At 51.8% G+C, this 11,854-nt stretch overlaps 1 protein-coding gene across 1 annotated transcript; it reads left to right on the forward strand.

Moving 5' to 3' along the window:
• Window positions 1–3,532: 3,532 nt before the first annotated feature.
• On the forward strand, window positions 3,533–8,513 carry J4E85_002883 (uncharacterized protein; the record flags this gene model as incomplete). Its single annotated transcript, XM_051467156.1, has 4 exons — window positions 3,533–3,718; window positions 3,783–4,383; window positions 4,430–6,779; window positions 6,851–8,513. 4 exons carry the CDS (start codon window positions 3,533–3,535, stop codon window positions 8,511–8,513), a joined length of 4,800 nt encoding a protein of 1,599 aa, XP_051328315.1.
• Between the last annotated feature and the right edge of the window lie 3,341 nt (window positions 8,514–11,854).

Genomic DNA, 11,854 nt, shown 5'->3' on the forward strand with positions numbered 1-11,854 from the left:
ACTGAGCGCGTGTTCATGCGTAGAAACGTCCCCTAATAGGCTTTTTAACGCCATCCAATGCCGTACCAAAACTTAGATGATCCACTGGCCGGCGTGATTCCGGACCACTTCGCCGGTCTTCCTGAGCATCATACCAATCTTGAGGCATCTTCACCACGCCCCATGAGAGAAGGCTCCTGGAAACGGCGAGCAAGCTACTGTGCCCTTCTTCTTCGGCCATGGACACTGGCTCATAGCCTTCTCCTTTCCCATCGGGTTGATCAGCAAGCGGGGCTTTGGCTAACGGCGATACATGGCAAGCAGCCGCTATGGCCTGCGAGTCTGATCCAATGGGTGGCATGTGGCCGGGTAGTCGCAATAGGCCCAGAAGCCAGGGAATCTGGATGGCAGCGGTGGCCAGGGCCAGTAGTCCGGCTAAGTATGTTGGAGATAGACTCCAAGAGACATAGAAGTCGTCTGGTAGAGATTGGTAGTCTTTCCAGCTGTCCCAACCGTTGGTCGTATCGGCTAATGTGTAGTATCAGTGTCTGCGTGTTGCATATATTCGTTGCGTCTTTGTCTTGGTACATACTATCGGTGTAAAGAGCTACAGATGAGCTTTCTGAAAGGAGAAAGTGCAGAATTGCACTGAGGATGATGAGGAGGATGCTGTATTTATACGGGAGCTGGAGTCTATAGGTCCCAACCTGCTGACCTCTTTTTGAAGCTTTCGTTAGCAAGCTATTCTTCATGTTCTTCGTCAATGTAGATGACATTGCATCCCCATGAGTGTGTCAGGAAAGACCGGGAAAATACCTGGGCTGAGAGACCCGAAGAGGTCGGAATGACGTGGAGAACAGAGCCCATTCCTGGCTGAGTTGCAGGCGAGTCAATATGGCGTTGTACGCGAAGTACCAGACTGAGAGCAAGAGCTGTGGAATGTTGGCTAGAAGCACTGTCGTGATGAAGGGAACGGAGGAATTGGGTGGTCGGATCGTAGGATTAGTGGTAGTATAGTCCCTACAGTACGGATCAGATAATGCGCGTGATGGCTCGGAGTGGGAACTCACGTCGAGTTATTCTTCCTTATCGTCAACATTTGACATTCTTTGATCAGAACTCCAGCTGCAGCCACGATGAAGGCAATAAAAAAGGCGTATGTACATGCCCATGTTCTTCGTGAAATGGAGGATGCCCGTCTTAGATACGTATACCGCCACAGTATCGAGCCACCATCACTAGCCCCGTGCGTCGACTGTTTCACCAGCATGTCCAGTCTGCCAGCGGTAAATGGGTCGGGATTCGAGATGAACGAAGATAATGCGTCTCCGGGCGTGACCAGGGGTTCCTGAAAACCTAGGACCAAGACAGTTATCACACAGATAACCACTTTGACCAAACAAGCCAGTGTAACGGCCAAGAGAAGAGGGTTCGATATGCCCACTTCACAGGCTGAACCGGATTTTGACTGCAGTATGGCACTGTTGAAGAGCAGATGCAGAGGCAGCGACGTGATTAACAGTATGATCCAAGCCACCCTTTTAAAAGGAGACAAACGTATTGCGTTCCGCCATGATAGCACTCCGACGTCGACTGACCTTCCCCGCGCGTGCGACACATCCACTTCTGCACGAGTTGGCGAGCTGAGTACCTGCGAGAAGAAACTGGACGACGCCAGGACCGCACTCGATATACCGTTGACGAGTAGGTGGAGGATCGTGTTGATGACATCCGATGTCGAGTAACCCGATCTCGATACACTGCACTGCGATCTGTGGAACAGGAAGGTGTTGCGCACCACGGCCGCTCGGTTTGTCTCAGGCCCACCGTAATTCGGTTTGTTTATTCGTGAGAGGTCTGTTTTGAGCATCGAAGTCACGGTGAAGCCGCAAAGTAATAGCGTCAGAAGGGTCATCGCGCCGATGTTCAGGATGGCTAATCTCCTCCATCCGGTTAGCGTGGGGAGGAGCTTCGGGAAGCAACGGTTTAGCCTGCCCATGATTGTACAAACATTAATGGGAGTGCGAAAACCGGGAGGACGAAGATAGGAAGCTGGGGACTGTTGGATCGTTATGTTTGAAAGACCTAAATAGCCACTGCCTTAGCTCCGCCATCTTGTGAGATGGTGGAGGCTATGTAGAATAAGTGTGGGGGCCAAATCAACGCGCAAGGCTGAAACTGACGCGGGGCGACTGCCCATCATCTACAGATCGCCGTATCCTGAAAAGGCTCACCCACGATTATGGAGGGAGAGCCATCTAACGAGTGAAGTGGCTGTTCATTATCGTCGCGAGAACCAATTAATGATACCCGGCGTCAAGTCATTTCTAATACTTCGTGATTACGCGCTCTGTGTAGCTGCGCCATCTTCTGCAAGGGACTTGGGGCGACCACAATGGCGGGTGTAGAAAGGTATCCTGTTGCCCACCTGCACCGATCGCAAAAAGAGTTCCGACATCCTCTTGCTTCCACGTTGACGCGGTGATGCCTAAGGGAGTCGCTATCGTTCTTACGACGAACACGGTGCGATACGCGCATGGAGATTGGCACTGTTCAAGAAGACTGGAGCGGTAGTCTGACGTACCTAGGTACTTGTGCGCGCGACGGCCGTGGTCGCGCAACGCCCTGCTGCTTGACCACACGCCGGAAGGGGGCATCAACAACAGTATTGGTGTGATGACACGAAATCCCCGTCCTTACAATCGCATCGGCCGGTAGCTCGGCGCGCCGAGCCCCAAGATCATTTCACCCACCCAATCGCGAGCAGGCTGTCCTGCACCTCATACTTATCCATATGTATATATACCGTTGCTTGCAACACCAACTCGATGAAATTAAAATACGTCCTTATAATCGTTGGTGTTGGTGTGGTGCAAAGCTTCGGGTATTAAGATTCTCCACTCAGCCTCGCCTAGCGTATAGCCGTCCAATCATCATACAGAGAACCCGACCGCTCCAATCACGGCGCAGATGGCCCGAGCACGAACTCCGCCTTGCGCATTGGCCGCCCCTGGAGTCCCGTACGGCTGCACTTCGCACTGAGACCCAAGCGCACATTTAGTCGGCTGTTTCTCCTATCATCATGGCACAACACGGAAGTAACCCAGGACAACATAGCTAAGGACATAGCTAAGGTGACTCCGGTGGTAAGCTAGTTTCACGAACATAGAGAGCGTCAAGCAAGATAACGTGTTCAGCTGTCCGGCATTTCTCTGTCGTCTGTACGAGATTGATAGCGGAGACACCCGCGGACCCGAGTAGCAGGGACAGCATCTATGATTCGCAAAAGATGCGCGACAAAAACGGTCCCTGTCTACGCACAGGCATACTAGCTTACCCGCACCTGCCTTAGCACAGCCCCTTCACTCTGGGCTAATGCTTGTATCACTAGGCATGTGCAAACTAGCTCTACGGCAGTTTGACTATCAACACTCCATACCCCTAAGGCCTGACTTCAACACCTTTCGTATACCTCAATAAATCGACTTTCTTCCATCCGGGCCTTCGCTGAATGCCTTCTTGAATCTTCCCTCGCTCCTTCCTGATCGCAACCATGGCGTTGCTATTCCGCCAGATCTGGGCGCTCATGCGCAAAAATCTCTTGCTTGTCTGCTCGAGAAGACCAATCACTACTTTCATCCGTGCACTCGCTATCCCGCTTGTTGTCATTCTTGTTATCGCTTTCAGCAAGACGTGGTTTGCTTCTGGGGGGCGTTGGGGTGTGTCTTCGGTTCGCCAGGTTAGTGGCCTCCAAAGCTTTGAGGCACCAATACGAAATCGAACCAATACTAACACTCGAATAGCTACCCTCCCTTGAGGAAGGACTACGAGCAAGTCCTGGCCACGACATTGTAGGCTTCGTCGACAACGGTATGAAAGGAGGAGAGGTCTCAGCTGTCATTGATACACTCTCACGACGAATCAGCGCTGCTGGGAAAACGCCTGAGCTATACGACGATACCAGAAGCCTTGCTGTAGTTTGTCGAACCGACAACGAAGGCAACTCACCATGCTACAGCGCCGTTGTATTCTTCTCCAGTCCAACCGAGGGAACCAACGAGTCGTCAGCCGGATACTGGAACTACACAATCCAAGGGTTGACCACGCCGTATGGTCCCATCGACATTACGAGCACCAGCAACGCCATCGAGGTAGCCACATCCCCTTTGCAGCGCGCTCTCGAGCTCGAGATTATCGCACGGTCCCAACCAGACAATACATCGCAGATTCCTCCCGAGCTAGATATCATCGCATTCACTCGTCAGGATCAGGGAGCACTGGAAGCCGATCGAACCGCATCGTACCTAAATCTTGTGACGTGGGCCTTTCCACCCATCTTCACTCTTACACTCATTGGTGTGGTCGATCATCTGACTTCATTTGTTGCTCGCGAGCGCGAAATTGGTACGTGGCAGCATTTATTCCCAGAACACGGACTGACGTTAGCCAGGAATGTCTAGTTTGATTGACACCATGATAATGGGAGGGTCCAAGTTCCGGGGCATAGCCGTTCGACAAATCGCGGCTTACGCATCGTTTGCGCTGGTCTACTTTCCCGGCTGGCTGGCAGTGGCCATCGTCATCTCCGCCGCCATCTTGCCCGTCACTTCTAACTATCTACCCGTGGGATTCGTTCTACTTTACGGGCTCGCAGTGACTGGATTCTCTCTCTTCGGGGCCTCTTTCTTCAAGAAAGCCCAGTTGAGTGGCCCCATCATGGTGGTCGTCACACTAGTCGCCGCCATCCTTCCAGCAGTGCTTTTCAACCAGACGAGTACTGTTTGCGCCATACTGAGCGTCTTGTTCCCTTCAGCAAACTTGACGTACTTTATTACTGGCATGGCAACATTCGAAGCAGCCGGCAAACCGGTCAGCATGATGCATCGGGCCGATGAGGCGAGCGAGTCCGAACATTGGCGTTTTCCGCTGTACATCCACTGGCTCATATTGGTCTTACACGTATTCGTGTTTCCGATCCTAGGTTTACTAGTAGAGCATCTCCTCTTCTCAACAGCATCTCCACACAGACGTTTCGATCGGCCAGCAAGCGCAGGCGATCCGACCGTCAGGGTCTCTGACTTCTGCAAAACATACAAGCCTGGCTTCTTTGCTCGAGTGTTTCGACGCCGTAAGAATGTTGATGCGGTCAAAGGTGTCGATTTCAACGCATATCCCGGACAAATCTTTTGCTTGCTTGGACCTAATGGAAGTGGCAAGTCAACAACGTTGAACTGCATCACGGGTGAACAGAGGGTTACGTCTGGAAACATCATCATCGACCCAACAGGCGGACTCGGGTACGCTCCACAGAACAATGTCATCTGGCCTGAATTGACGGTCCAAGAGCACATCCGCATCTTCAGCGATCTGAAATGCCTATCAGCAGCGAACCACGAGGTCGTCAACGATCTCGCTAAAGGTGTCGATCTTCTCAAGAAGCTTTCAGCTAGAGCTAAGACACTCTCTGGTGGCCAGAAGCGGAAGCTCCAGATGGCGATGATGTTCGCGGGTGGAAGTGCAGTCTGCTGTGTGGATGAAGTCTCCACAGGCCTAGATCCAATTTCCCGGCGAAGAATCTGGGAGATCTTACTCACTGAGCGGCGAAATCGCACCATCATCATGACGACTCACTTCCTCGACGAGGTCGATTACCTTGCTGATGATATTGCCATCATGTATCAAGGTACTCTTCGTGCTGCAGGCACTTCGGCGTCCTTGAAACATGGCTTTGGTGATGGCTATACTGTCAAACTGCCTTACAAGACAGACGTCGATATCAGCATCTCGGGGCAACTCCGAACGGAACAATCGCGGCACATGACGACGTACCATGTCGCGACAGCCGCTCATGCTGCAGAGGTTGCGGCCGAGCTCGACAATCACAACCTCGGTGGCTACCAGCTTTCCGGACCGACCATGGAGGAACTATTTATCAAAATCACCGGTGATTCAATCCAACCTTTGGAGGAGAAGACCGAACAAGACGATTCTGTGAAAGCGAAGACTGAAAACATCATTGTTGATGCAACCGAATTGGACTATGAACTGTCCGAAGGGCAGCCCGTTTCTCTTCTCAAGCAGTGGTGGATTCTGGTGCTCAAGAGAGTCAAGGTTCTCAAACGTCGATGGCTACCTTACTTTGTCGCCGTTGCTTTCGCTCTTGTTGGTGCAGGTGTTGCGCCTCTACTGATCAAGAAGTTCGATGCTCCGCTGGGATGCCCAGTGCAAGCAGACCTTGTTGACGATAACGCATATCGGAACGACATTGGTGTTTTCTATACAGAGAGTAATGCCTATTATTCTGGCACGGACGAACTTCGAAAGTCGTACGTTGCTGGGCCTTCCGATCGACTCAACTCAACAAGGATTAGTTTGATGGCAGACGTCTACTCTACCAACCACACTTTGAGTTACTCTGACACCTATCAATCCGGGTACACGAATTCTTCACAGCTTGAGAACCAGCTATTGATCGTCGATACGTACGAAGAATTCGCGCGAGCAGTTCAGAACGACTGGAAAGAACTAGTTGCCCATCCCAGATACATCTCTGATGGTGGTTTTCCCACCACAGAACTCAGAGGCGGAATCTGGATGGGTGATAGCTCAACCAACCCCACTATCATGGGCGACATCAGCGGAGGCGCCGCCATGCAACAGATGCTGAACTTCTACAACGTCATGGCTGGTGGCGTTGGCATCTCGAGCTCTTACAACGAATTCGCCAGTACTGTCATTCCGAGCCTCATGGCTCCCGATGCTACGATGTTCATCATTTATTATGGACTGATCATGGCCTGGTACGTTTTAACCAGTCGCGCAAGTCGCGCAAGTCGCACAAGTCGCACAACAAAGCTGACATGCACAATAGCTATCCAGTGTTTTTCGTCTTATACCCGACGGATGAGCGCCTGTCAAACGTCCGCTCGATGCAATACTCCAACGGGATCCGTCCAATGCCACTTTGGCTTTCCCATCTGGCTTTCGACGGTACCTTCGTCGTCATAATCAGTGCCGTTGCTACAGGTCTTCTTTCCATGTCGACGCCCGTCTGGCATGGACTCGGCCTGGTCTTCGTCATCTTCCTTCTGTATGGCATTGCGTGCGCGCTACTCAGCTATGTCTTCTCCATGTTTACAAAGAAGCCAGTTACGGCTTGGTTCTTGATGGCCTTGATGCAGGTCATTGTCTATTTTGCCTACTTCGCTGGCGTGATGGAGATCCAGGCCACCACACCATACGCAAACCTGGAATCCACGATGAACGCCCTGTACTTTGGTCTCGCCATCATATCGCCAGTAGTGAGCTTGGAAAGGACGCTATTTATCGGTCTTCAGCAGCTTGGGTTGAAGTGCAACGGCCACAGCGACGGCTCCCTCTATCTGTACGGCGGGCCCGTCTTGTTCTTGGTTCTGCAAATTGCTCTCTTGTTTGCGCTTCTCATTTGGTGGGATAGTGGCTTCGCTCTGCCTTCATTGCGCCGCGAAAGTCTGGTCAGCGATACAGAGGCGACAGACATGTACACGGCTGATCTTCTTACCGAACGTAGACGGCTGGCATCACCTGACATTGACCTCCGGGTTGAGTCTGTGACTAGGTCTTTTGGCAAGAACCTTGCAGTCGACGATGTCACATTTGGCGTCAAGACATCGGAGATCTTTGCTCTACTTGGACCCAACGGTGCTGGCAAATCGACCATCATCTCGATGATTCGTGGCGACATCAAACCCTCAACATCAGGATCTATAATCGACATCGCCGGCAACCCAATCCTGACCAGTCCCCTTGCAGCACGCTCCAGTCTTGGTGTGTGCCCGCAGTTTGACTCTGCCGACGTCCTCACTGTCCGCGAGACGCTGCGCTTCTTTGCCAAGATAAGAGGAGTCAGGGACGTGGAACATAACGTGTCGACCGTGATTGCAGCCTGCGGTCTCAATGACTGGACTGGACAGTTGGCACAGAAGCTCTCTGGTGGCACCAAGCGCAAACTGTCTCTGGCTGTCGCACTAGTTGGCAACCCCCGTGTCCTGGTCCTCGACGAACCTTCTTCGGCGCTCGACGCGAATGCAAAGCGCGTCATGTGGCGCTGCCTGCAAACCATTGCAAAGCGACGCGCCGTTGTACTCACGACGCACTCGATGGAGGAGGCCGACGCCCTGGCCGACCGCATTGGCATTGTCTCGTCGCGCATGCTCGCTCTTGGCGACCGCGAAGACCTGAAGCAGCGTGCAGGCAGCGAATATCACACTCATCTCGTGTCGCGCTCAGCACCTTGCACCACACCGCGTGAACTGCAGAAGATGAAGGAATGGATTGCTGCTACCTTTCCCTTGGCGAACGTTAGTCGCGAGACGCAGGGCGGTCAGGTCAGATTTGAGATTCCGGCTGACGGTAATGATTTTGCAGGCTTGATTAGGACATTGGAGGGCGCGAAGGACGAGCTGAATGTGGAGTTTTATAGCGTAGGTAAGGCAACTCTGGATGAGGTGTTTGAAAAGATTGTTAAGCGGTACGGAGATGTAGCAGAGACTTAATTATATAGCTAGAATAATAATGAGAGCAGAGCGGCCTCAAACTTTCTATATGCGCAGTGTCCACGACCACCGCGACACTTTCAACCACCTCGTCAGCACCAAAAACCCTGTAGCTAACAACATCCCTCCACCGCCCACAAACCAAACGCCCCAAAATTCCCTCCGGACATCCTCAACCGCTCTACCTGAAATACCAGCACGTGCATCTCTCTTCGCTGCCCCCGCAACCGGACTCCCAACCAACCCCCCAAACGCCGCAATCGAATAGGCCATTCCCATCCGCGCCCCCAGCTCCCCCACGTCGCTCGTCAACGCCGCAATAATGGGCGCAGGAAGACTGACCATCCCACCGGAAATGAACCCATAAACGACCGAAATAGCGATAAGACTAGGTTTTTCTACGGCGAGTGGGAAGATGAAGATGACCAAGGATGAGAGAAGACAACAAGGCAGCATGATGTTCACGCCACCGAAGCGGTCGGCGAGGTAGTTAGGCGCTAGACGACCAAGAAGGGAGGAAGCGTTCATGATGCTGAGAAGGGAGAAGGCAGATTCGGTATCGAGAGAGAGCTTGAGCGCATAGTCTTGGATGTAGAAGAAGGGGATATATGCGGTGGCCATCATGAGTGTGAATGCTGGGGTGATGTTAGCTCTTTCCGCTCTCGAAAGAACTTTCCAAGGATGAGTAGGTTTATGAGGGAAAAGAAGATTACTAACCAAAGACAAATGCAGTGTAGCTTCTATCCTTGAGCATTCGAATGTTTAATATTGACCCTTTCCTAGGCGCTCGAGGTCTCAGCCGCATGACCGCGAAGCATACAGCCATGCATCCGAGGATCAGGAATGCGAGGGCACGCACAGCCCAAGGAAAGCCTATTGTGACAAAGAGGCGGCGCATCATGAGTGGATAGAGTATACCAGCTGAGCCGGGATTTACCAAGTTAGAATATGTCGTTGAAGCAGGATTAGCGACAGCGGCTTACCAAGACTACTTCCTGTCGCCGCAATACCCGTTGCAATCATCTTTTTCCTTTTCCAGTACAACGGGATAACCGCAACACTCGTCAAGCCAAGCAAGCCACTACCTAGACCTACACAGACGCCTTGCGCCAGGAAGATCTGCCAATACTTTGAGCACTGTGCTGTCGCAAAGAGGCCCCCTACTTCGAAAAGAGTTCCGAGTGCGATGAGAAGCCGAAGGTGTCCGCGGTCGAGCATTATCCCAGCGGGTATGCCAACCACCATAGTGAGAAATAGCTGAATAGATCCTATCCAGGATATCGCTGAAGCGCTGTATGTTGGGAGTAGGAAGTTGACGTAGTATGTTTGGAATACTCCGTAGGAGTTTGTTAAGCCCCTGGCGGTGTTTGAGGTCAGTTGTTGTAGAAAGGAGGGTTAGGATATGGTCGAGACTTACCAGGTGTTCCAGAAGAGAATCCAGCTTCCAAACACCTGAAGCCAGGCTACTACACCGCCATCCATACGGGTTTCATGATTGCACTCTTGCTGGGGATGGACGTTTTCGTTGTTCGCCGACGTGTTGCATAATCTAGTACCCAGATCTTGGGTATGTGTATTAGGGTACCTTTCGGCATCCTGACGTATTTCGTTGTCCTTATTGATGGTCGACATGTGAGGGCAGCAAAAGTCTGCAGAATCACAGCTCCGCTTGAGAATCTATTGAAGCACACGCAGAGAAGAAGCTTGATATGAAGCCGCGTCAAAAGCGTGTCGTACCTTTTGACGACTCATACCGTCGGACAAAGGTTGACTACTTGTGCTAGAAACCAGATCACAAACGGAAGGCGAGTGCGTGTCACGGCCACGCCGTATGGCTTGGAATTGACGCCACCACGCCACCTGAACAGCGTAGTATGTTTGGAGTTAATGGTCGAATTAAATGCCGCATTCATAGACCGTATCTTGCACTGTTTTGCGAAGATTAGAAGATGTCATACAGAACCAAGTAGGGGTCGGGGTTACATCAGGACCGGGTATTTCTGCTGTCATCCTGCATTTTGGATGAGACGATAGAATAGGTAACTTTCCATGCGCTCCGATGTCACACCCCACGCGGCGCCTTAGTATACCTATTCCTTCCCACGGAGTTGATTTTCGTTGCGCCTCAAAGGCCTTTGTGTAACGTTTCAGTGGGAAAGGCAGCCAAGGTAGTGAGGGAGAAGGATAGGTAGAGCGGAAAAAGCAGCAGCTCGAGTAGCCCGAGTTGAAGCCAAAACCAACAAAAGAGCGCCTCATATCACCCAGAATAGGGAGCGCAAAGCTCCATCAGGCCTCCGTCACGTACTCAGCACTAGAATTGTGGTGGTCGCTCTACGGCCTGACTTTTGCAGTAGTAAGTTTGGTGTTGCTGGGTGGTTACACGACTCCGGCCATTACGCGCACAGGCACGGTACGATTCGCTGGCCTGATGTCACGCAGCGGAAGAGATTGTTTCTGGAAATTGACGCATGAACGGCAAACGCCTGAACAAATTTCCTAAAATGGAGTCGGGGCCGCTCTTTTGCTAAGCATTGTCCTACATGGCCATCCGGATGCAGCAAATGCTGTGCGCGATGTTGAACGTAAGCTCTCTTGATGCAGGTCGTACAATCATAGGCATACATGGGGGTGGTCTCATTGCTGATGGTATCTAGACTTACACCGCGGTCAGGCGTCTACCGTGTGGAGATTTCCTGGCTTTGGTTTGTGAGTTCTGATTCAGGCGTCCGTGAGATGAGTGACAAGTCAGAACTACGTGCTGAGGTCAAAGCAATACAACTCAACGAGTATATAATGTATCTAAACTGGAGCGTAGTTCAGGAGTCGACTTAACGTCTTCATTGTTCCGCCTCGAGTGCCTCTATCCAGTCAATATGAGATCGATTGCGACTTGGTCCCGTCCTGGAGGACACTACCAGTTCTTCGTGCGGGCTGTCAAACCCAGAGTGCTTTTGTCTGCTCGGTCATTTGCATCGGGTGCGTGGACCCTTCCCAATTCTGTCCAGGATTTGATTGAAGTTGGTGCTAAACCATGAGTAGCAGCTGTAGCGGTGGCCCAGCCCGAGACGGCTACAACGGAGGCGCCTCAGCATTTCCCGTATGAAGCTTTCTTCAAATTCAACATTGATCAGAAGCATCGAGATGGCTCATATCGCCAATTCCGCAACATCAATCGTCTGGCCCAGGAGTTTCCCTTTGCACACTCCGACGTTGAAGAGCAGCGTGTGGACGTTTGGTGCACGAACGACTATGTAAGTAATCAGCCCAACAACACGAGAGTACCTATTAACGAAAGCAACGAACAGCTTGGTATGGGTGGTCATCCCAGTGTCTTACGTGCA

Source organism: Alternaria conjuncta (genome assembly GCF_024043145.1).
Source record: "Alternaria conjuncta strain BMP 0040 chromosome Unknown scaffold_4, whole genome shotgun sequence".
In the NCBI taxonomy this organism is placed as follows: domain Eukaryota; kingdom Fungi; phylum Ascomycota; class Dothideomycetes; order Pleosporales; family Pleosporaceae; genus Alternaria; species Alternaria conjuncta.